At 39.6% G+C, this 26,644-nt stretch overlaps 1 protein-coding gene across 1 annotated transcript in view; it reads left to right on the top strand.

Annotated features, from left to right (window-relative positions):
* si:zfos-911d5.4 overlaps positions 1-10,511 on the top strand; it is a 42,062-nt gene extending 31,551 nt beyond the window's left edge. Inside the window, exon 7 of the mRNA XM_034194333.1 lies at positions 8,831-10,511. Within this exon, the coding sequence (XP_034050224.1) occupies positions 8,831-8,998 (168 nt within the window). The 3' untranslated portion in view covers positions 8,999-10,511. The remainder of the gene's footprint in view (positions 1-8,830) is intronic.
* Positions 10,512-26,644: the final 16,133 nt, after the last annotated feature.

Here is a 26,644-nt window from a genome sequence, read left to right as displayed (position 1 = left end):
TTGATCCATCTAGGCTCCTTGGTTGTTGAAATACACAAAAAAGGTGGGGTTTTTCAGACCATGTTTTCCTTTATCTTGACCTTTGACCAAGCTACTCTAAAATCTCATCACCTCTTTGTCTGTTCCATTAATATTCCCACCAATATATGTCCACATATATACAGACACACACCAATGAAAATAATGAACCTGCTTTTGATGCTTCACCTGCGTATTCATTGAATTAATCTGTGCGGTCATGATGATCATAAAATTGAGTTATGGTTTCTATATTCAAACAGTCAATTGAGAAATTAAATAGTGATCAAATGATTAACTTGGAGATTGTAACTGAACTGAAACGCTGATAAGCCATTGATTGATGGCTTCGGCAGCAGGTTGTTAATGCATTCATCCAGTGAGCCAAAGCACAGTGTTTACCTAATTACCTTATTATATCCGGCCCCAGTGACAGCAAAACCACTTTTGGTCCAATTCCATCGTGTTTAGGCTCGTTGACAAAGATGCTGCACACCAGCAGTGCGTTACTCTGTGTTCCTTCCCGTCTGTGTCTGGTGAGACACGGCGGGGAACAAAGAGGCGGCCGTCTGAAGCTGGTGTGGCGTTACGCTCACTCAGAGTTCAGCTGAAACACTGCACCATGGCTCCAGGTAACACCACCCGCTGACTGATACCCCACTGGGATTCTTTGACTCTATCAAGAAAAGAATCTGAACTCTATGAATGACAATACATACAAGTGGTGACATGTTCATACCCAATTGCAACGTTCTTTATATTATTAACATTCATCAGCGCTGTCAAACTTTCAGAATGACATTTAGATTGAGTCTGTGACCACCTGGAAACCGACAGTTTATAGTATTTATTTCTGCTGTAAACATTCATACAGGTGGAAGATGAACCAGTTCCATTTTGCCGTAGAGATCACTATCACCCATTTGTGATGAGATGTTTCTTTCTTCAAAGGAGAGTGAGCCATCTTCTTGAGTTTAAGGGCGTAAAAGGGCAACAGCGAACCAGAGGCTGGATTTATGGCTGTTAACAGACGGTAAATAAGAGCACCAAGTTTGTCTTGTTGAAACGTGAGAAGTGTTGTCATTCAGACGACTCTCCCCTCCTGACACTGAAAGTGAGAGGCGGATCGGGGCTAGACATCGTTAGCTGAGCTCCCAGTCCTTTGTGCGACACCCAGCTTTCGCCTTCAGGGTCCTGTCCTCACCATGAAGTGTTAGACACTCACATTTAGATCCATCTGAGGATGAGCACGTCACGATTTTGTGGACAATACACTGACAAAAGTGACTCGTTGGTTCTAGTAAATGTAGATTGCGTTGAACGCAGTGACATTTTCTGTATCTGATACAGAGTGAACTCTGAATGACTTTTTTTTTTCCTTTTAAGCCAGCAGCTTTGATCTTTTGCTGTAAATCAGATACATTTCAGCTTTATGGTCATTCAAGTGTTTGAGACAAGAACAAGCAGCGACGCTTTCCTGTAGCTGACACGCCGTCTCTGCAGCAACACCTGGTAGACACGTCGTCCAGACCACACAGAACCTGTTACTGAGTTTATGCCAATGTGGCAGCATTACTACTTCTGTGGAACATGGCGCGAAATCAAGCACTGGTACGGTGGCTGAGAAAGGCCACAACACAATCTGAGGAAATGAAGGAAGCACAAATGCGAAAAACATATTACGTCAAAAACGTCTTGCAAATTAAGAAAATTCTTGCAACACAAAGAATACAAAGCATTTTCTTAATTTGTAAGCTGTAGCAGCTGGTGGTACAGATTTTTAAGAGGGGGCACCTTCACGACTTCATGAAGTGGGATTTGGTTACATAATGTGTCTAATTTACTTGAACCATGGAAATGCTTTAAAACTCACCATTTGATAAAGCTGTTGAAGTTGTTTGACTGCATGCTGATAACTACCTACTTCTTGTTTTGAATTCAGCCTACAAGCGTGAAATTCAAAGCTTCAAAATCTTCAGTGCTCTTCAGCTGCATTCTTTGCTTTGAATTAAGTGATATCCTACCTTGATATCTAACATTATCAATTGATGACTAGGTATCGTGGCTTAATTAGTCCCCAGTCTGCTCCTTGCTTTGAATTCAGCCAGTGAAATGTTTCAAAAGGGGGATCGCATGTGTCAGTGCGCATGCCCAGAATTAGCTGACATCCATGGATGTAAGCGAAGAGAGATGCAGTACTTTTAAGATGTTGCAGTATAACATGTACAGACTCTATATTTCTTTTGAGTGAAGTCCCCATGCGACCATACAGTTCTGACTTAAACTGTTTCAAATATTAAAATCATTCACACACTGAGTGAATTTAAAGTCTTAACCTTACCTGTGATGTCATTTCAACTGGGTCCATCATCACAGCCTCATAAACTGTTGTCCACATAAGGCGCCCTTGTTTTGGAAGATGACATCCGGAAGTACTTTGTTTATTGTGGAAATTACCAAATAAACACACCATTTTTAAAGAAGTCACTCTGTGTTTGTCTGCTTCAGGTGTATTTGGACACCAGCGCTTTGACCCACCAACAAGAAAAAATAACATTTTAAAAGCTGAAAGCGCCTTTTATTCGGCCATCCCTAGTCTCTTCAGCATTGTGCTCACAAAAAAAATAAATCCCCATTAAGGATCCACCAAGACAAAAACATTGTCTTGGTGTTCAATTACATGGACAAAATGCCAGTACAATATACAAAACCTATGCATATGGTTTATAGTTGACCTGACTTAAAGCCCGCTTCCATGTGAACGGGGCAGGGCCGCGCAACAGCTTACACGATGATGTGCATGTCGACGACTACATGCCCCACCTACCAAACAAAAGTGGAAACGTAAACCAAGCCATGATTAACCATTCCATGCCGTGCTGTGCCGACCCGGACCACTCAGTGGAAACAAGGCATGTTAGTTCAAACTCAAAAACCACACATATGTCATGTCATTTTCTTCAGAAAACGATTAAATCCATGGTGAATCACTGCTTTAAGACACTGCCGTCACATAGGTCCTCAGCCACAAGTGTTACTTTTTTAGCTCATGCTAACGTTAGGTGCTGTGTCAAGTCCTTGACACCGCATCTGACACCAAAATGGCACCAAGCTAATTATGCAACATATTATATAGAGACTACAACTTTACTAAAATAAGGAAACAGTGCTGCTACACAATGACAGCATTTACTAATTTTGAACTGCAACTGTATTAAATTTAGTTATAAATAATAATAAGAAAAATTATGATGATGACGCCGATGATTAATTTCATGTAGAACAAACCCTTCCTAAAACCAACATTACAAAAAATTGTTTTACGCAAAGTTTCTTCAGGGTTGCTTTGCAAAAAAAATAAACAATTGCATCATACACATAAAGTAGCATGTTGCCCATGGGAATCCACGGGCTCTAGATGGGGTGGTGTACCAAACAGCAAATGCCAGATGTGCTCTCTTTGTCCCTGATCGAAGTTGCACACACACATATTTACAATTATATGAACTTACACTCGTGTTTTTAACATAAAGATGATTTCCTGCCCCTTGCTGGAAAGGCGTGCAAGTCCAAAATGTAATTATCAACGTTGGCTAATATTTGTAGCTTCTCCAAAACTATTAGTCCTATCGGCGTTCCATTTTGGTGCCATTCATCCTTGGCCCAAAATACATAAGCACCAAATGGCAAATGTCAGCTGTGACATTTGCCTGTTTGTCCCTGATCAAAGTTGCACACACGCACGCACACACACGCACGCACACACACACACAGAGCTGCTGTAAGCAGTTGGTTTTAATTTGATAAACAGACAGTGGCTGAAGACATTAAAACCACAAAACATTTCACTCATAGTAATTGCTGATAAAACCAACTGAGCTACAATAAAACAATAACACTAACAACACTGTTAAACTAACATAAACCACAACTCCCATGGTGCACTGCAGTACAGCATCCATTGATTATTGGTTAGCTAAAATGGTAAATTTCTCCAAAAATATTTGCCCTATCAACTTTCCACTTTTGCAGAGTTCATCCTTGACCCAAAATACATAAGCATACCAAATGGCAAATGTCAGCTCTCCCCGGTTTTTGTGTGATCGAAGCCAAATGCGCGCGCACACACACACACACACACACACACATACATGCACACAGATGCCACCTAGCTGTTATAATATAAATAAGCTACATGGGGGGGGGGGGGGGGGGGTACCATTCACTCACTTCAGTCACTTGTATCCAATTTTGTGTTACACAGTCTGTGGTTCAGATAATGGGAGCATGTGCGTGTTATGAATTTTTGTTTTACTATTCATTTGATTTGTTGGGGGGAGAAAGTGAACCTGAAGGAGGTTGATGCAAAATGAGTTGTTTGGCTTTATTTTACCATCTTTAATCACTTTGCTGCTTGAAAGCTGTGCACAGATCAGATTTATTCTTGTCAAAGAGTTTTCTGACTTTTGTTTCGGTTTGAATTTGATACCTTCCTAGTAATGTGCATCTGTGCAGCACCACAATGGTGGATGCATGCAACTGGCGTTAAATTAGTTAATTACTGATTATATTTGGTTTGTGATTTGTTAGAATAATTCTTCTCACATTTCTTTGTGTTGGTTTATAAGCTTGTCTGCCACCAGCTGTCACGACGCTTCCCTTTTTCTTTTTTTTTAATGCGCCCTAAATTAATAGACACTCAGTGACTCTGAAGTGCCTGATGCCATTGTAACACAAGCCATGTGGCATGCGGCCAGGGCTGCAATACAAGACTCAATTGTTTAGTTTCTCTCTTTCTCTCCTGTTATAATGCACAGTAATAAGTCAGTAAATGGTAGAAAGATGTGCGTCTGAAATCACAGGAGCCTTTGTTGCGGATAATTAGGATTAGCAGCACGAGTGTGCAGGTGCTGAGGATGTGCAGTGCACTCGTGTTGTGTTATCGGCGTGCTCGTATTAGAAGGTTGTCAGGGGTGTCGCACTTCCCATCAGCCCCAAAGCTCACCAACCTCTTCACTATTAAAATGATCACTTTCAATAGCAGACAAAGGAAAGAGGGAACATATCTCGTGCAGGGTATTTTCCCCACCTCTAATGCTTATCTGCCTTTTGATGTCTGCGTAATAAAAGGCCTATTGGGCTTCCACAATGACCCACAAAATGGACAAGGGCCGATATACTGGGCTCTGACTGTCGCTACCATTAACTAAAAGGCCCAGGCATTATGGGGATGAAAGAACATGGAAAAAATAATAATTGAAAAATTGGCTAATGCTAAAGTGAAAGAAAATGGAGCTGTGAAAAGGCACCGTAATATTCTGTTATCCCCTGTAAATGCTGCCAAACGAGGTGCAGCCAGATGTTCTTTTTTTTTTTTAAATAGATGTGCTTCTATTACCTGCATGTCTAAATGTATTTAAGGCTCCACTGTCAGGCTCAAACAGACACTTTTGATGTCATCTAAGTGGATTACGCCCTGCAGCCTACATTAAAAACAATATGACAACATTCGAGCTCATGAGTTAAATTAGAAAAGCGCCCAGTGACAGTAACGACCATTTAATATTCTTTTTTAGGGGTGAGGTGGGGGCATGTTGTTTTGTTTGACTTTTCATGTTTTATTTATGGTAACTGCTTTTCTACCAAAATACTGGCAATATTCTTAGAAGCCAGAAAAGTTGATGATCTAATTAAAGGCAATGTGTTTTTAAAATTTTGTTTTGTTTTTTTCTCAACATGAAAAATGTTTGCGCAGTCTCTTTATTTATGTATAAATGTTAGCTATTAGTATTGTTTGCACCATATTGAGTATTTCCCATATTTCTACATTGTATTCTATATATGGGTGATTCTTAGACTACGGGCACTTATTATGTTCTTTGATCATATTGTATGAAAAACAGAAAAAAGGGGAAATTTCACACTTTTATAGTTTACAATGAAAGTGTGTTAAGAAATTTGTTCTAGTAGTCTATGATGACTTTTTCACCTTTTTTCAGCATCATTATATGCAAATATTGCCGTTTTGTGCTTGTCCCACACCCAGACTTTTGATCTTCAATGATAAAAATGAATGGTAAAGAAACGTTTTTTCTAATGTTTTAAAATATCTCTGAATAAACTAAAAACAGTTTGTATGAAAGATTGTTTGGGTTGTTTCTATGGAGATAAACGGTGACATCAGAGCACATGTATATAGCGCCAAATTACAACAAACAGTTGCCCCAAGGCGCTTTATAATGTAAGGCAATGGTGTGGTGGAAATTACATTTACAAGGCCAATAGTGCCTGTAGTTAAAGAATCACCCATATCTATAGGACAGTTTGGTCACATTGCCTGTTTCTCTGCGCATGATCCAGCACACAGTTGTTGATGACACCAGTAGCTGGAGAAGGCCAAGGGAATGCCCATGTTTCACCTGGCTACAAACAGCAGACAGATGGTTATTTTAGAGATGTAGGAATGGACCAGTTATCTGCCTGAGTGGTTACCATCCAGGACCTAAGGTGGTTCTGTGGTGTTGTGGATGCAGCAAAGCGCAGCACCAGTGCATGCTCCCAGGCTTGACTTGACTTCCATATTGCAGCAACATGGAATTTTGTAAGTGGACTATGATGTTTGCAGATGATGTTGTGATTTGTAGTGAGAGAAGGGATCAGATTGAGACGAGCTTGGAGCAGTGAAGATATGCTCTGGAGAGAAAGGGAATGAAAGTCAGTTGGAGCATGATTTACGTGTACGCGTGTGTTTGTGTGAGACCATGGTGGAATTATGCAGATCCAAAGAGTAGAGGTGTTGAAGGTAAATTACTTTAAATACTTGGAGTCAACTATCCAAAAATAATATGGCGTGTCTGGTAGAGAGGTGAGGAAGGGAGTGCAGGCAGGGTGGAGTGGGTGGAGAAAGGTGACAGGAGGGATTTGTGGTAAGATATCTGTAACAGTGGAAAGGAAAGTTTACAGGATTGTAGCGAGACCAGCTATGTTGTATGGCTTAGAGGTGTGGGGGGCAAACAAAAAGGAGGCGGTTCAAAGGGTGAAAAAGCTACAATTTTCTTTAAAAATGAAGAGGATGAACAGAATTTGTAAGGAACGTATTAGAGGGACAGCAAAGGAAATGGAGACAAAGACAGAGAGGGAAAAAAAAAGATGATTCGGACATGTGCAGAGGAGGGACATAGGGTATACAGGGAGAAGGATGCTGAGGATGGAGCTGCTAGGCAGGAGGAGAAGAGGAAGGCCAAAGAGGAGGTTTATGCAGATAATGAGGGAGGATGCAAGTGGTTGGTGTAACAGCAGAAGATGTGGTGGACAGAGTGCGATGGACACTGATCTGCTGTGGTGACCCCAAATGGGAACTAGGTTTTGATTAAAATACATCAAAACCTACATGGCCTACATGGCCATGTAGGCTTCCAGAACAAGACCAATGGGTAACTGTGACATAACCAGTCTTTCATCCTGACCAACAAACAGCATATCCATCAAAATGATCAGACACGATTGTGGAATTTACTTATTGTTTGCATTATCCCTGTCATTTAATGTTATATGATGAAAAGGGTTTTAAGGATTTAAAATGTTTTCTGGCATAACTTGGATAATTGGGACCAATATTGGTATCCATTAACTTGGCTGGTGATTCACTGGTAATCTGTGACTACACCGAACAAACAGCGTTCAAATATGTTAAAAAGAGGTGAGTGCAATAAACCCACACAGCAAAGAGAAGGCAAGTATTCCAGGACAGCAAAAATGTGCTGAAAACTCTAATTCTGCTAAATATATTCTCTCCCAAGATCAAAAACAAACTTGGTTAATCAGGACCATAACAGGAACCAGCTATGTGACCCTCCCAAAACCTAAAACTGTCAGTTAAATGGATTCATAATGATAAAAAACAAGCTTTTACCACCATCAAGACTGACAATGAACTTGGATAATCAGTGACTATAATGCCATAAACCAGCTGAGAGATGCTCCCCTGAACATTCCAAGACCTAAAAATAACTTAATGTGGACCATCATGGCACAAACATCTACAGATGGTCCTAAAACATAAAAAATAGTTCGACCACTGGACTGCAATAACAGGAACCAACTGAGCCTAAGTGAGACAGAAGAATAATTTGGATAGTTAAGACCCTCTTGATTCTTGAAAATAACTTTGATATCAGTACCCAGCAACTAGGTTATGGAGTCTCTGTGAAACACACATACACGAAGCTTTTTTGTTTTTCCTTTTTTCAATCAGATTCTCTTATGAACATTCATTCATCATTGCACTAATATTAAACACATATTTGCTGAAAAATTACGTAAAAATATTTCCAAAACATTCAAGAGAAACATGCTGGAACAGTTCAACAACAGTGGTCTTGTGTCAGTTACATGCAGAGGTGGAAATGGTTTCAGTGAGTAGAGGTCCTGCCATGTATTGTTTCTACCGGTGCACCTGAAACGGTGATTTCACTGATTAGCTCGTCTGCCTGCCTGAAGAGCTGAATTGATTAGAATCAGCTGGTTTAGTGGGCGGACATGTGGTAGGACTTTCCCTCACTGAGTCCAGGGTTTTCTGTGGCAGAAGAGGATCACAGCAGCTTGTAAATGAAGAGGCCAAAGGTGAAAGTGACGTGTTTCTTTAGCAGCAGTTAAAGGTCAGGAGGTCTCAGTCAGGGTTGTGACCCAAGCACATCTCCAGAACAACCAAAAACAGCAAGTGTCATTTTCAGACTTTTGTAGCCAAAAGGCATTTCCAGATGACGATTACAGGCATAGTCTCAATGACCTTTTCTGCCTTCCCCGTCCACAGGTTACTGTTAAAATGTACAAGCGTGGAGCTCAAGGCTGGCTCGGTAAGACCCCGAGCGCCACCGCCACCATACCCGCCAACACCTGTGTGATTTTCCGGATCAGGGGGGAGGAAACTGATTCCAAAATCCCAGCCAGCAGCATAGAAAGCATCACACTCAGCATATGACGGTGTGTGAGTAGAAAAGAAACGTCTCCACCACAGAGCTGAACCAGACTTAATCACAGGTGTGTCCTACAAAGTCAGCTCAACCTGGATTACAGGATATTTATTATGTATATTGCTTAAATGCTTTTTTTTCTGTTTTTTGTGTGTGTGTGGGGGGGGGGGGGGTGTATTATCCTAATAACTTGCATGTTTAATGTCCGCATGTGAGCATACAAGCCACATTTGAATCCTCCATCCGGCATGTAAGAAAAATACTCATCTTCTTAGGCTTACATATGTTATGTATTATTGTTTTATGACATCAAAATAATAATAATCTCAATATATAATTTCAAATGTAAGAAACTTTGTCTATTTTTTTAACTACAAGACATCAAAACATTGGCAGTATACATGCCTCCACCAAGGCCATCATGTCCTTACCTGATTTATAGTGGGGGTGCTGTTTAGCAAATCCAAATAATGACCAGAAGGAAATCAATGGGATATATTGTTAAAAACTAACAAAAATATGTTAAAAATGATCATAGCTGATCTCTCCACCAAAAACTAATTTAACATCCATTCATTTGTTTCTGGGATATCAAGCTAATGGACAGATGAAGAAGCAGTGTGAAAATATCAGACATTTGCATATGGCTGTTGTGTACACCAGTCAGGATGCAATTTTTTTTTTTTTTTTTTTTATCATTTTATCTTTGTGCACCACCACAGTGAAATTATACTGAAACAACTAAGATGTGCTTGTAATGCAGACTTTCAGCTTTAATTTGAGAGGTTTGAATGAAATATCACAGAATTACAGCCATTTTTATCCACAGCTCCTACATTTTCAGTCTAGAAATAATTGGAAAAAAATTTAATGTAAGGTTGTTGATAAAAGTAATCACTTTTACAGCATGTTTTCTTGAGACAAGTCAGGGAATGGATATGTGAACATGTATTCACCATACTGTAGCTACAGTAAACAGTATGGTAAATCTGTATGGATTAGGCCCCAATCAAAAACAGGATGAACCTCTAAGAAGACACTAGTGAGGGAAGCCACCAAGACACCCATAAAAACTCTGAAGGAGTTAATATGCTTCTGTGGCTGTAACTGTAGAAGCTTTGCTTTCTTCCACTTTTGTTGGTTGCTTTACTGGTTACACAGCTTGACAGTGGAGTGGCACAGATAATGGTTTTCTTAAAAAGATGTGAAATTCAGCTACAGATTGACAGAAGGCACATGGGAGTTTCAACCCTAGATTTGATCTCTCTGCTTGTCTTAAAATTCTACTCTGTTCCACTCCACTATGAAGCTGTGACCGTTGGTGCAACAGACAAAAACTGCCCAATTTGGTGGCTTCCCTCACTAGTCTTTCTTGTATGGTCACTCGGCGTTTGAGAACAGTCTACTCCAGACAGATTTACCATACTCTGTGTTCATGTATTCATCCCCTGACTTATCTACAGAAAAGTAATGATGTGTGTTTAAAAAAAAATGGATATTTAGTTAGTCCAATTACTTATGGCCTGTTAAAATCAGGTACCTGTGTAAAAATGGCTGTAATTCCTAAATGGTTAATGCAATATTTTTGTTTAACCCCTTGAATTAAAGCTAAAAGCTCTACAAAATTAAAAGCTCTACATTGCAAGAACATATTGTCTAATTAATTTTAACTCCACTGATGTGGTGCACAGATGCAAAATTACAAAAGTGCACCTGTCCAAATAGTTATGAACCTGCTTTAAAAGTACTGATTTAGGTGTGTTGTACTAAAGACAGTAAGTACTTGTTCCTTGAATATGTTGAGATTTTTGTCCACTTAGAAAATTAAATTTTACTAGTTTGATGTTGTAAGACTTAAAACGTAGAAGCCGGCTGAGGGTGAGTACTTTTTATAGGCAGTGTACGAGTGTTAATGGGGGTGACTCAAACAGTTAGCGTGATTAGCTCTCTCCCTTGTTTTTGAATGTCTAGAGCTGGTCCACCGTTTATAATACCCATTAACGAGTCATTACCGTTGCTCATTGTGTCGAATCACTTCAGGTATGAAGTGTGTTAATTGTGGTGGCTAAAGCCCGGTGGCCTGTTGCATTATGAGGGCCTGGATGCGGCTGCCTGTGTTGGTTAAATGGGCAGTGATTTGCGGCCTGTTTGGCCGGCTAACTGTGCAGCTCTTTATTAATGTTCTTTGTCACACGTAGGGGATGATGACGTATTCAAGAGCCACCAGCACTGTTCACAACTGCGTTGGAGTCACTTCCATCTGTTAGTAGGCTTATACAGCTGTGCTAACAGCTAGCAATTGTGTTTGTGTGCCTGGTAGTAGCCAAAATTATGTTATTTCCATCAAGATATTAGTGCCTTTAGCTAATGCAATAGAACAAGCTCTGTTTCAGTGGTATGAGTGGTGTCTCTCCACCTGAAACATCATTACACCGTACTCAAGCTCATCTTTAATCTCTAGGTTTTTGACCTGAGGACACAGCCTCACAGTCTGACTGTACAAAGTCTGTTTCTGTTCCCAAAGATCATTTCTGAAACAACGTAACACTTTTACACTTCCACAGCTCTGCCTCCATTCTCAGAGAGGGCGTGGCAAGTACAGTTCCTCTTCATTTAAAGCAACAGGAACAAAAAGAGGTTGTTTCTGCAAAGGGGGAGAGGGGGGAGAGCTTGAGTTTCCAAACCAAATTTAATATCTATTTTTAAGCTGCTTGGTTACCTGTGTTAATTTGCTAAATCTTGTACAGATTGAGCTGTTTATGGACTTTATAAACATAATTCCAATAAGTGGCAGGTTTATGCTGGTTGTACTGTAATGTGTTTAACATTTATTTTAAAAAAAATTTACGCTGTTCAAAATATAAAGCACTTTCAATATCAAACCAAGCTGAAGTACCATGTCAATAAATATATGCAATTGGCAGAAGTTACTGTTTATTTTAATTGAATGGTAAAGTTAAAAACATTCTTCATACTTTTCCTGGGTGCATTTGGGTTGAGTTTTCAGTCTGCAGGTAAAGTGTCACGCTTGAAACCTTCTTGGAATTCATAATCAATCATCGTGAAAGAGACGTTTGTCAATTTTTTCCTCAAATTTCATAATTTTATTGTTTTAGTGCAGTTAAATCAGGACACCAGCTTACCTGGATACATTTTTGAGCAGGATGTGTGCATTAAGTCTGACTATAGGACAAAATTTTGGGGTGGGGCACAAAAGAATTTGTTTAAAAAATTCATTGTTTTGAATATTATTTTCCCTCACCTGAGATCCATCCATCCATTTTCTATACCCTGCTTACTCAATTAAGTGTAACCTTGACGCGGTCTGTCACAGTCCTTACCTGAGATTAAATGTGTAATTGGAATGTTGCTCACAAAATTTCTTCCTGTGTTCGGTATTGTTTGTTATTACCGGGCCTTCAGGGTTCTTCAAAGCCTTTCTGAGTCGCTGGAGGTCATCCATCAACAATGCAGTGTGCCCTCATTTCGGACATCACTCTGGTAATTAAGTACTACAATAAACTAATACTGCTGAGTTCTGTCTGTCACTCAGTACTACTGCTCGTAATGTTCCGTACCTGAAACGACATCCTTGTTAATATGTTGTTTATGACAGCAGTTTTGCAATCAGCTGCAGAGAAGACATAATTAACTAACAAATCCAATTTAAAAAGACAAATTCATTTGAGATAATCAGTTACCCTCTGTCTTAAATCAGAATGTCATTATGCAGCTGAATAGGGAGCTGCTTTGTTCTTCACAATAACACATAGACACACCACCAAGAAATACATGCAGACAATTTGACCTTTTAATTGCACTAAAATGTCAACAATTTGGGTTGTAAGAGGAAACCAGTGTCTTGTTTGCTGTGATGGATCCCAAGAAGTTTTAACATAACACCAAGATGTTTTTGGGGTTTTTTTTATAGTGTAATAAAATTAACTCAGCTGTTTGAAATATCACCTTTCGACTTGGAACATTTTAAAATGTTTGTCAGTAATGTGGGTAAAACATCAAACTGACATGCATATGGTTAATATTTAAACTGATATGATTTAAGTGCGTTTGTGTTTGTCATTGTGGATTTTTATGCTTGTGTGTATTTTTATTGTTTGGTGTCATAATAAAGCTGATTTATTGCACTTAATGAAATAAAGTAACCTGATTTTATTTATATATGTATTTAGTCCTACTTGATTAACAGTAGATTCATCTTCCTCCCCCCCAAATGTGCACAGTGCAAAAGAGCTGTGACCTCATATTCGGTATCGTTTGTCATTACTGGGCCTTCGGGGTTCTTCAAAGCCTTTCTGAGGAGCTGGAGGTCATCCATCAACAATGCAGTGTGCTCTCCAAGAGCATGCGGCACGTCTCCAGCGTGGTGGAAGACCAGGGATTAGGGATGGATGACTGGCAACAGGGACAAAGGGAACTCTGTTTGGCCGGGTGGTGGCGTTTGGGAGGGGAAGCTGAGCGGAAATGGACACGGTGATCAGACCAGAACACACTGTGACAAGGTAACAAGGTAAACCGATCCCGCCTGCAGTTTCTCTCGAAACTGAATCAATGAGGGTTCTGTTAAAACTAAAACCTGATCATGTATTTAATTTGGGAAAATCCGTAGCACAGTGTAGGCAACTGTAAATTAGGAAATGTAACCTTATTGGTATCGCCGTGTCCCCTCTGTCCTTGAGTTTTGTGAGCACAGAGCCTCCTAAAATGGCTAGTGGATTTCAGTAAAACTTCACACAATAGAAGCACACTGAAGATGTGCATGTCATTTTGTGATGTTTCTTCCAGATCTGATTTGACATGAACATCCGGAAACAGTCAGCTGTTCGAACATGCAGTAACAGAGGTCTTAAAGCCTGTGCTCAAACCAGGTGTCCAACTCTGACCTCTGTCCTTTCAGCTCCACCTCTGAGCTGGCAAGTCAGCTGATGGCTTTTTTGTTTTGTTTTTGAGGACTTGGGGACCTGCATATGGCAGTGTGGACGTGAAGGATGGGCATTTCTGGACAGTTATCAGTGAAGAACATCGCTGTTGCATATGTGTTGGGAGTCCTTGAGCACACTGATGCATTTATGTTCTGAGCACTGAACTGGTTCATTTCTATGATTATTATTGGTATTTTAGTCAGTGTGTGAACAAAATAACTGTTTTTTATCTCATTTGGCATAAATGTCATGGTATGATTGGGGACCAATCTTGCAGGATGAGCTGTTTTGGGATTTTGTGGAGATGAAGTTTGCACTCTGTGAATTTAGTCCCACATAGGTTTAGAGACTCACTGGTACCAGTGCTCATTCCTGTTTTCCTTAGTGTGAAGCAGCAGAAAGTCTACAGTGCATCCAGATTGTATTCATAGCATTTCACTTTTTCCACTTTTTATGTTACAGCCTTATTCCAAAATGGAGTAAATTCATTTTTTTTCCCTCAAAATTCCACCCACAATACCCCATAATGACAACATGAAAAAAGTTTTTTTGGGGGGGATTTTTTTGCAAATTAATTAAAAATGTTTAAAAACTAAAAAAACAAAAAAAACAAAACACATATACATAGTATGCCCACATCCTTTGTTCAATATATGGTTGATGCACCTTTGGCAGCAATTACACCCTCACGTGTTCTTGGTATGATGCCACAAGCTTGATGCACCTATCTTTGGGCAGTTTTGTCCATTCCTCTTTGCAGCACCTCTCAAGCTCCATCAGATTGGATGGGGAGCGTCGGTGCACAGCCATTTTCAGATCTCTCCAGAGATGTTTAATCAGATTCAGGTCTGGGCTCTGGCTGGGCCACTCAAGGACACAGACTTGTCCTGAAGCCACTCCTTTGATATCTTGGCTGTGTGTTTAGAGTCAGTTTCCTGCTGAAAGATAAACTGTCACCCCAGTCTGAGGTCAAGAGCGCTCTGGAGCAGGTTTTCATTCAGGATATTTCTGTATATTGCTGCATTCATCTTTCCCACAATCCTGACTAGTTTTCCTAGTTCCTGCCACTGAAAAACATCCCCACAGCATGATGCTGCCACCACCATGCTTCACTGTAGGGATGGTGCCTGGTTTCCGCTAAACATGACGTCTAGCATTCACATCAAGGAGTTCAGTCTTTCTCATCAGACCAGAGAATTTTGTTTCTCATGGTCTGAGAGTCCTTCAAGGGCCTTCTGGCAAACTCCAGGTGGGTTGCCATGTGCCTTTTACTAAGGAGTGGCCACTATACCATACAGACCTGATTGGTGGATTGCTGCAGAGGTGGTTGTCCTTCTGGAAGGTTCTCTTCTTTCCACAGAGGAATGGTGGAGCTCTGACAGAGTGACCATCAGGTTCTTGGTCACCTCCCTGACTAAGGCCCTTCTCCCTTGATCACTCAGTTTAGAGCTTCATGGCCAAGGCTGTGAATACTTACGTACATGTGATTTTTTTTTTTTTTTTTTTTTTTTTTAATAAATTTTCCAAAATCTCAGAACTATATTCACATTTTCATTATGGGGTATTGTGTGTGAAATTGTGATGGAAATATATATATATATATATATATATATATATATATATATATATATATATATATATATTTCATCTATTTTGGAATAAGGCTGTAACAAAACAAAATGTGGAAAAAGTGAAGTGCTGTGAATACTTTCCGGTTGCACCGTATATTTGTTGCAGCTGTTAAGTCAACTAAATATTCATTCAGCTGACATGAAGCACAAAAAGCTCCCCAGGAGCCTCATTTGCAACCATAATTGGCAACAAAGCTCCATTTTGTTAATTCTTGTATACCTTTTTCTTTTTTGTTTGTCATGTGGCTTTAGAAGAGGGGATTTTTTTTTTCAAGATTTAAAAAAAATGCCTGAGTTCAGCAGAACCCTACTTTTGCTTCTATTCACCCTTTTTTACGTTTCTGAATACACAACTGAAAGATCCATTCTTTTACTGAAACGCATGCTGATGTGTTAATAACAAAACCTTTCATAGATTCTTGATGATACTTTTGCGTACTTAATTAAAAAACATCCAGCGTTGCATGAACTGTTGGGCTCTCACACTCTGAAAGCGCAACAGAATAAAGGTTGGTTCCTTTCATCCTCACACTGTCGCCACTGAAAAAGCCTGTAAAATGTAGCACACAATTATATGTTCCCGACGGCGACACTTTACTGTGTTGTAAAATGCATCAAAAGACTTTTCACTCTGACAAAATGTCACATTAATGCATTTCCTTCTTGTGAGTGCTCTTAACCCTGTGCTACATCCATTTTATCTCCATTCTGCAGCTAAGAAAGGCCGTCAGGGGGCCGATCGCTGTTCCTCCTTACAGGTGCATCCTACTTATGTCTTTCAGCAACATATTTATATTCTTAAACTTTGATACTGCACAAGATGATACATCCAGATTCGAGCTTCAGTGTTACAATATTTCAACATTTACAGCACCAACAAAAAGTCCACACTGACTTTGGCTTTTATATATTTGATGTCTAATCAAAAATTTTAAAAAGTCTGTTTCTTTATTGGTGTTGTGCACAGCAACAGTAGTGCATGTGGCATTATTGGTTACAGCTGTGTGTGTGACGAAAAGTCAAACAGTTTGGATCTGAGTTAGACCATAACTGAAGCAATGATTGGGGATTAGTCAAGGACAGAGTGATTTAATTTTAATTGAGGTCACAGGCCATGACCTGGTCCATGCCCATCTATATACAATACGTATTGTGATGACTCTTTATTCCCTCCCTCAGTTTTGTAACTTTAATTGGCATTTTCCCCCCCAGTGTAGCTAGATGTGTTGAGGAGCAAGATTTGTGGGACATACTGGTGGTACTGGGATGTGCGTGAAGGGAATATACTGTACAGAAATGTACAGTATATTCGGAAAGTATTCACAGCACTGCACCTTTTCCACTTTTTATGTTAGACTTATAATAAATTGATTAAATTGTTTTTGCCCCCATAATGACAACATGAACAAAGATCTTTTGAGATTTTTGCAAATTCAAAAAAAAAAAAAAAAAAAAAAGTATTCACAACCTTTGCCATGAAGCTCAAAATTGAGCTCAGGTGCCTCTTGTTCCCACTGAGCATTCTTTTTATCTTTAACTTTATTTTCTTTTTCTTGTATGCAGTTTTAATTGTATATTAGATTATTGGCAACATGAAATATGCTGGTGAATTTTCCGTAAGCATGCAAGCAGTGTACTGTTTGTTGTATTTATTTATTAGACAAATGTCTGCAGAGCATTTGAAGTCCAAGACAAATTTGTTCTTGGGGACAAAGTGTATCGTATTATAAAATTGAAATTCCATCACCAAACCAGTGATCAATATAACTCACCCAATTTGCTTATTCTATCACTGCTGTACACAAGAAAAGAAAACAGTCCAAGCACTGTGCTCCAACGCAAGTTCCTGTGCAACGGTGGAACTATGGCACAATTCTCGTAAAATCATTGTAAACCCTTTTGAGCATGGTGTGGTGTCTACAACAGCTCGAGGTGTGAATTACATTAAAACTCCATAGCCAAACTGACTATTTATCCATCTTATATATACACACACACATACAGTAGTGTTCAGAATAATAGTGCTATGTGACTAAAAAGATTAATCCAGGTTTTGAGTATATTTCTTATTGTTACATGGGAAACAAGGTACCAGTAGATTCTCACAAATCCAACAAGACCAAGCATTCATGATATGCACACTCTTAAGGCTATGAAATTGGGCTGTTAGTAAAAAAAAAAAATAAAAAAAAAAGTAGAAAAGGGGGTGTTCACAATAATAGTAGTGTGGCATTCAGTCAGTGAGTTCGTCAATTTTGTGGAACAAACAGGTGTGAATCAGGTGTCCCCTATTTAAGGATGAAGCCAGCACCTGTTGAACATGCTTTTCTCTTTGAAAGCCTGAGGAAAATGGGACGTTCAAGACATTGTTCAGAAGAACAGCGTAGTTTGATTAAAAAGTTGACTGGAGAGGGGAAAATATACGCAGGTGCAAAAAATTATAGGCTGTTCATCTACAATGATCTCCAATGCTTTAAAATGGACAAAAAAAAGAGACGTGGAAGAAAATGGAAAACAACCATCAAAATGGACAGAAGAATAACCAGAATGACAAAGACTCACCCATTGATCAGCTCCAGGATGATCAAAGACAGTCTGGAGTTACCTGTAAGTGCTGTGACAGAAGACGCCTGTGTGAAGCTAATTTATTTCAAAGAAACCCCCGCAAAGTCCCTCTGTTAAATAAAAGACGTGCAGAAGAGGTTACAATTTGCCAAAGAACACATCAACTGGCCTAAAGACAAATGGAGGAATATTTTGTGGACTGATGAGAGTAAAATTGTTCTTTTTGGGTCCAAGGGCCGCAGACAGTTTGGGAGACGACCCCCAAACTCTGAATTCAAGCCACAGTTCACAGTGAAGACAGCGAAGCATGGTGGTGCAAGCATCATGATATAGGCATATTTCTCCTACTATGGTGTTGGGCCTATATATATTGCATACCAGGTAACATGGATCAGTTTGGATATGTCAAAATACTTGAAGATGTCATGTCCTTGAAATGGGTGTTTCAACAAGACAATGACCCCAAGCACACTAGTAAACGAGCAAAATCTTGGTTCCAAACCAACAAAATTAATACCTCGCAGATGTGAAGAAATCATGAAAAACTGTGGTTACACAACTAAATACTAGTTTAGTGAGTCACAGGATTGCTAAAAAAGCAGTTTGAACATAATAGTAATAATAGTTTTGAGTTTTGTAGCGTCAACAGCAGATGCTACTATTATTGTGAACACCCCCTTTTCTACTTTTTTTTTTACTAATAGCCCAATTTCATAGCCTTAAGAGTGTGCATATCATGAATGCTTGGTCTTGTTGGATTTGTGAGAATCTACTGGTACCTTGTTTCCCATGTAACAATAAGAAATATACTCAAAACCTGAATTAATCTTTTTAGTCACATAGCACTACTATTATTCTGAACACTACTGTATGTGTGTATGTTTGTTTAAAGATAATTATCCTCAAAGAAAGATTACAAGGGATTTGCATATTTCTGCCTCTGCAGTGCATAATATCATTAAACAATTCAAGGAATCTGGACATATTTCAGTGCGTAAAGGGCAAAGGCTCAAGCCTAAGCTGAATACCCATTAGCTTTGATCCCTCAGACGACAATGCATTAAGAACAGTCATTCATCAATAGCAGATATAACCACATGAGCAAAGGGTTACTTTGAGGAACCTTTGTCAAGCAAGCACGATAATACCAAGTTACATTCAGAAATACAATTTAAAACTTTACAGTGTATAGAACAAGCCTTATGTTAACCTTGTCCAGAAGCAGCATCAACTTCTCTGAGTTTGGTGTCGGAGTTGGGCCATGACACAGTGGAAATGTGTATTGTGGTCAGACGAATTAATATTCCAGATCTTTTTTTTTTTTTTTTGAGGAAATGGATGCTGTGTGTTCAAGACTATCAACAATAAATCCAAAAGCCAGGGCCTGTCATACAACCCCTGGCAAAAATTATGGAATCAACGGCCTCGGAGGATGTTCATTCAGTTGTTTAATTTTGTAGAAAAAAAGCAGATCACAGACATGACACAAAACTAAAGTAATTTCAAATGACAACTTTCTGGCTTTAAGAAACACTATAAGAAATCAGGAAAAAAAATTGTGGCAGTCAGTAACGGTTACTTTTTTAGACCAAGCAGAGGGGAAAAAATATGGAATCACTCAATTCTGAGGAAAAAATTATGGAATCATGAAAAACAAAACGCTCCAACACATCACTAGTATTTTGTTGCACCACCTCTGGCTTTTATAACAGCTTGCAGTCTCTGAGGCATGGACTTAATGAGTGACAAACAGTACTCTTCATCAATCTGGCTCCAACTTTCTCTGATTGCTGTTGCCAGATCAGGTTTGCAGGTTGGAGCCTTGTCATGGACCATTTTCTTCAACTTCCACCAAAGATTTTTCAATTGGATTAAGATCCGGACTATTTGCAGGCCATGACATTGACCCTATGTCTTTTTGCAAGGAATGTTTTCACAGTTTTTGCTCTATGGCAAGATGCATTATCATCTTGAAAAATGATTTCATCATCCCCAAACATCCTTTCAATTGATGGGATAAGAAAAGTGTCCAAAATATCAATGTAAACTTGTGCATTTATTGATGATGTAATGACAGCCATCTCCCCAGTGCCTTTACCTGACATGCAGCCCCATATCATCAATGACTGTGGAAATTTACATGTTGTCTTCAGGCAGTCATCTTTATAAATCTCATTGGAACGGCACCAAACAAAAGTTCCAGCATCATCACCTTGCCCAATGCAGATTCGAGATTCATCACTGAATATGACTTTCATCCAGTCATCCACAGTCCACGATTGCTTATCTTTAGCCCATTGTAACCTTGTTTTTTTCTGTTTAGGTGTTAATGATGGCTTTCGTTTAGCTTTTCTGTATGTAAATCCCATTTCCTTTAGGCGGTTTCTTACAGTTCGGTCACAGACGTTGACTCCAGTTTCCTCCCATTCGTTCCTCATTTGTTTTGTTGTGCATTTTCGATTTTTGAGACATATTGCTTTAAGTTTTCTGTCTTGACACTTTGATGTCTTCCTTGGTCTACCAGTATGTTTGCCTTTAACAACCTTCCCATGTTTGTATTTGGTCCAGAGTTTAGACACAGCTGACAGTGAACAACCAACATCTTTTGCAACATTGCGTGATGATTTACCCTCTTTTTAAGAGTTTGATAATCCTCTCCTTTGTTTCAATTGACATCTCTCATGTTGGAGCCATGATTCATGTCAGTCCACTTGGTGCAACAGCTCTCCAAGGTGCGATCACTCCTTTTTAGATGCAGACTAACGAGCAGATCTGATTTGATGCAGGTGTTAGTTTTGGGGATGAAAATTTACAGGGTGATCCCATAATTTATTCCTCAGAATTGAGTGAGTCCATTTTTTTTTTTTTACCTCTGCTTGGTCTAAAAAAGTAACCATTACTGACTGACACAATTTTTTTTCCTGATTTCTTATAGTGTTTCTTAAAGCCAGAAAGTTGCCATTTGAAATGACTTTAGTTTTGTGTCATGTCTGTGATCTGCTTTTTTTCTACAAAATTAAACAACTGAATGAACATTCTCTGAGGCCGATGATTCCATAATTTTTGCCAGGGGTTGTAGTATGGGGTTTCATCAGTGTTGTTAGCAAAGGTAATTTAGTCTTCTGTAATGGCAGCAATAATACAAAAAACTACATTGAGTTTTTAAACCAACATATCGTACCTTGAAGATGACATTGTTTCCAGGGACACCGATTTTTCAACAAGATAATGCAAAACCACATTCTGCACACACAAAGGCATAGCTGGAAGAAAAAAAAAAGACTGATATGACTACTGGACTGGCTTGCCTACAGCCCTGGTAGTGTGTGTGTGTGTGTGTGTGTGTGTGTGTGAGTGAGAGAGCAAGAGAGAGTGTGAGTGAGTGTGGAGAATTTTGAAATGAAAAATGCTGAGGACCTCATACTGTTGCCCACCTAAAGATGTGTTTACAGGAAGAATGGGACAAAATAAAATAACACTCGAAACACTTCATCGCTAGATATGCTCAGTGCCAAAATGTGTTGTGAGAAAGAATGGCAACATTAAAAAGTGGTAAATGCCTTAGCATCATAATTTTATTTTTTATATGATGTAGGCCTTAAATGCAAGAATGAATGTGCACTAAAAAATTACATGAAGATGGCCACACAAAACATGAAATATCTTCAGTTCATACTGTCTGCAGCGAAACAAAAGTACCTGTGGGAATAAAGACAGTAAGAGCAAACTGAGATTTGACCCAATGACCTTTAGCGTGACCTAAATGATTGACCTCTGGCTGACCTCGACTGTCTGCCACATTTGGTCCAAATTGTATTGAAAATCAAACACCATGACCTTTGCCAAGCTGAATTTTTTTAAAGGGAAAATTTGGTGTCAAACTTCAGTGACATGCAATCATCCAGCAGATATGACCTTCACCTCAATGATTTGACCTTTGGCAAATTTGTCCTTGTTGAGAAATTCCAGAATCCACCTCCATCTGTGTCATGCACATTTTGACAACTGACCCCAATGACTCACATTTGGTAAATTTGATATTGCCTAGGCAACACCAGGGGCCTCATGTACGAAGACTTGCGTTGACTTTCTACTGAAAGTTGGCGTACGCTGAAACCCTGAATCAGGCGTAAGCACAAATATATTCAGATGTCTCAAACTATGCATAGGCATGAATTCACGGACGTTCGATTTGTACATCCCACTGAACGTAGAATTCAGCACATGGGCACACTCACCAAACTCCTCCCTGGCCACGCCTCCATCTGAATATGCAAATGTATTCAAATAGCTTGGTTGTGTCATGCTGACGGCACCATAAGTGTGGAGTGTTGCATGTTTGTTGACGTCTGCCATTGTCTCTGTGTTGTTGTGTATAAAAATTAAAGAAACAACCAAAGCTGTGGTTAGATTGCTGTTCTTTCAGGTTGCTGTCATGTAAAACGGAAATTAAAGTACATTTGTGTGTAAATGCTGAACTGAGCTGCGCACACACATCGAAGTAAAAAGGTATTAGGTGCACGGCGGCTGACAGTGTGTGACATTAACATTACACACACTTTTATTGACAAATACTTTATTCAGTCGGGGGCTCGTTAAGAGGCTCTGTAGTTACACCATTAAGAAAAAGAAAACATGATAATAATAAAAGAAAAAAAACATTTGGATGCTCACATGTCAAAATGTGTCCACGCTGGTTTTCGTTAGGAACAATTACATGGATAAATTATTTAACCACCAAGCAGACCCCCCTCACGCACTGTGCCTGGTAAGCATTTGCGCACCACACATAATTTGAACATTGAAGGAATGAAAATGTTTCCCAATAACCAAAACAAATTCATCATGTGATGGCGCCTTCATAGCAACGTGTACAGTTAGTAGCTCTGATCACATTAGGGAAAAAGGCTGTAGCTGCAAAATGCGCTGTAATGTTGGAATGTGATGTACCTGGATGAGATTTGGATGATTGTGTTCCACACAGCTGGCATGGCTCGGTGCAATGTTGACTGGCACACGCCTGACCGATCAGCCAGCTCACGCTGGAATGTCGCTGTTGCCAGGAAGCCCAGCGCGGTCAGCACCTGTGTGCGCACAGACAACCCCTGCCTCATCACCGTATTGCGCTCTGGGCCGGCCGCAGTTCTGTGCGCAACTCCATTAATAGAGGCCTTGGTAAACGAAATCGCATTATGAGCCAACTATCGTCATTTGTAAGTAAATCCTCGCGTTCCCCAAGTACATGCTCCTGCCGGATTGCACTATTTGCAAGGTGCTACGCAGCCATTGTTAGTGCCATTTTACACAAACACACAGGTGCATTAATTGCTCATCACTGTGTCACTGATGTGCACATCACTCTGATGACTTCTTGTTTTCACACTATTAACGGTTCCCAGCATCACCTTTACATGTCCACAGTGGAACAATAGCTGTAGAAACGTGCGTACGCCAGCCAGGATTTTTGGCGATGCTCCGCACATTCCCAGTCATTTCACTTTTGATACATCTGAACGTTGGTGTGGAGACGGATGTACGCCAGGTTTTTGTGCGTAAGCACGCTTTGTACATGAGGCCCCAGAACTCACTCACATATATCTCAAGTATGGTGGACATGAGTGAGGGGGGAGGGGACCAGTTTTAACCTTTGACCCCAATTACCTTTGTCTTTGCTAAAACAGTTTAAGGGCAATTCTGTAGTTGACACAAACAAACGCACACACACACCTCAAATTATATGATGATGATTTTTGTTGTAAATTTTTAGATAAATTAAACTGCCACTCCATCAAATGTTTTTTCACTTTAAGCTGATTTTGTCTTATTTTTGTCACGGTTCAATCTTTTGGACCACCTCAATGATCAGGTTCTTAGTTTGATGCCGATTCAGCACAGTTGATGTGTCTGAGTAAACATGCCGCCTCCTATGACTGTTAGGTCAGTGCTGAGGATCACTGCATCCATCATTCTGTTTAATTAGCCCCGCCCTTTGCCCTGTTCCACACAGTCCTGTCAGATGTGGCGTGCACCACATTACGGTGAGGTATAGTAATCAATGCCGTGTGCGTGCAACGCTGCCGGCATGGATGCAGAATAAACCTCCATCCGCCATCCTGCTGCCTGTCATAAATCTGAAAAACAAATGGAGATGCTGCAGGGCAAAAACCATCAATAATCATTTCATGTATAGAACAAGATGAATGGAAGCCACACTGAGTGTGCACGAGTGTCACTATAATTCCATTCCTCACACGAACGCACAGACAATCCTCATACTGCTACAACCCCTGGCAAAAATTATAGAATCACCGGCCTCGGAGGATGTTCATTCAGTTGTTTAATTTTATAGAAAAAAAGCAGATCACAGACATGACGCAAAACTAAAGTCATTTCAAATGGCAACTTTCTGGCTTTAAGAAACACTATAAGAAATCAAGAAAAAAAGATTGTGGCAGTCAGTAACGGTTACTTTTTTAGACCAAGCAGAGGAAAAAAATATGGACTCACTCAATTCTGAGGAATAAATTATGGAATCACCCTGTAAATTTTCATCCCCAAAACTAACACCTGCATCATATCACATCTGCTTGTTAGTCTGCATCTTAAAAGGAGTGATCACACCTTGGAGAGCTGTTGCACCAAGTGGACTGACATGAATCATGGCTCCAACACGAGAGATGTCAATTGAAACAAAGGAGAGGATTATCAAACTCTTAAAAGAGGGTAAATCATCACGCAATGTTGCAAAAGATGTTGGTTGTTCACTGTCAGCTGTGTCTAAACTCTGGACCAAATACAAACAACATGGGAAGGTTGTTAAAGGCAAACATACTGGTAGACCAAGGAAGACATCAAAGCGTCAAGACAGAAAACTTAAAGCAATATGTCTCAAAAATCGAAAATGCACAACAAATGAGGAACGAATGGGAGGAAACTGGAGTCAACGTCTGTGACCGAACTGTAAGAAACCGCCTAAAGGAAATGGGATTTACATACAGAAAAGCTAAATGAAAGCCATCATTAACACCTAAACAGAAAAAAACAAGGTTACAATGGGCTAAAGAAAAGCAATCGTGGACTGTGGATGACTGGATGAAAGTCATATTCAGTGATGAATCTCGAATCTGCATTGGGCAAGGTGATGATGCTGGAACTTTTGTTTGGTGCCGTTCCAATGAGATTTATAAAGGTGACTGCCTGAAGAGAACATGTATATTTCCACAGTCATTGATGATATGGGGCTGCATGTCATGTAAAGGCACTGGGGAGATGGCTGTCATTACATCATCAATAAATGCACAAGTTTACGTTGATATTTTGGACACTTTTCTGATGTTTAAGGATGATGAAATCATTTTTCAAGAAGATAATGCATCTTGCCATAGAGCAAAAACTGTGAAAACATTCCTTGCAAAAAGACACATAGGGTCAATTTCATGACATAGGGTTAATGTCAACGAGCAGATGTGATTTGATGCAGGTGTTAGTTTTGAGGATGGAAATTTACAGGGCGATTCCATAATTTCTTCCTCAGAATTGAGTGAGTCCATATTTTTTTCCTCTGCTTGGTCTAAAAAAGTAACGGTTACTGACTGCCACAATCTTTTTTTCTTGATTTCTTATAGTGTTTCTTAAAGCCAGAAAGTTGCCATTTGAAATGACTTTAGTTTTGTGTCATGTCTGTTCAATGTGTGTTTAATTTTGTAGAAAAAAAGCAGATCACAGCCATCTCTCCAGTGCCTTTACCTGACATGCAGCCCCATATCATCAATGACTGTGGAAATTTACATGTTCTCTTCAGGCAGTCATCTTTATAAATCTCATTGGAACGGCACCAAACAAAAGTTCCAGCATCATCACCTTGCCCAATGCAGGTTCAAGATTCATCACTGAATATGACTTTCATCCAGTCATCCACAGTCCACAATTGCTTTTCCTTAGCCCATTGTAACCTTGTTTTTTTTTCTGTTTAGCTGTTAATGATGGCTTTCGCTTAGCTTTTCTGTATGTACATCCCATTTCCTTTAGGCGGTTTCTTACAGTTCGGTCACAGACGTTGACTCCAGTTTCCTCCCATTCGTTCCTCATTTGTTTTGTTGTGCATTTTCGATTTTTGAGACATACTGCTTTAAGTTTTCTGTCTTGACGCTTTGATGTCTTCCTTGATCTACCAGTATGTTTGCCTTTAACAACCTTCCCATGTTTGCATTTGGTCCAGAATTTAGACACAGCTGACTGTGAACAACCCACATCTTTTGCAACATTGCGTGATGATTTACTCTCTTTTAAGAGTTTGATAATCCTCTCCTTTGTTTCAATTGACATCTCTCGTGTTGGAGCCATGATTCATGTCAGTCCACTTGGTGCAACAGCTCTACAAGGTGTGATCACTCCTTTTTAGATGCAGACTAATGAGCAGATCTGATTTGATGCAGGTGTTAGTTTTGGGGATGAAAATTTACAGGGTGATTCCATAATTTATTCCTCAGAATTGAGTGAGTCCATATTTTTTTCCCTC

This window comes from Thalassophryne amazonica, chromosome 18 (assembly GCF_902500255.1).
Source record: "Thalassophryne amazonica chromosome 18, fThaAma1.1, whole genome shotgun sequence".
In the NCBI taxonomy this organism is placed as follows: Eukaryota; Metazoa; Chordata; class Actinopteri; order Batrachoidiformes; family Batrachoididae; genus Thalassophryne; species Thalassophryne amazonica.
The sequence above is the reverse complement of the archived record's forward strand: the minus strand, read 5'-3'. Positions and strand labels throughout refer to the sequence as shown.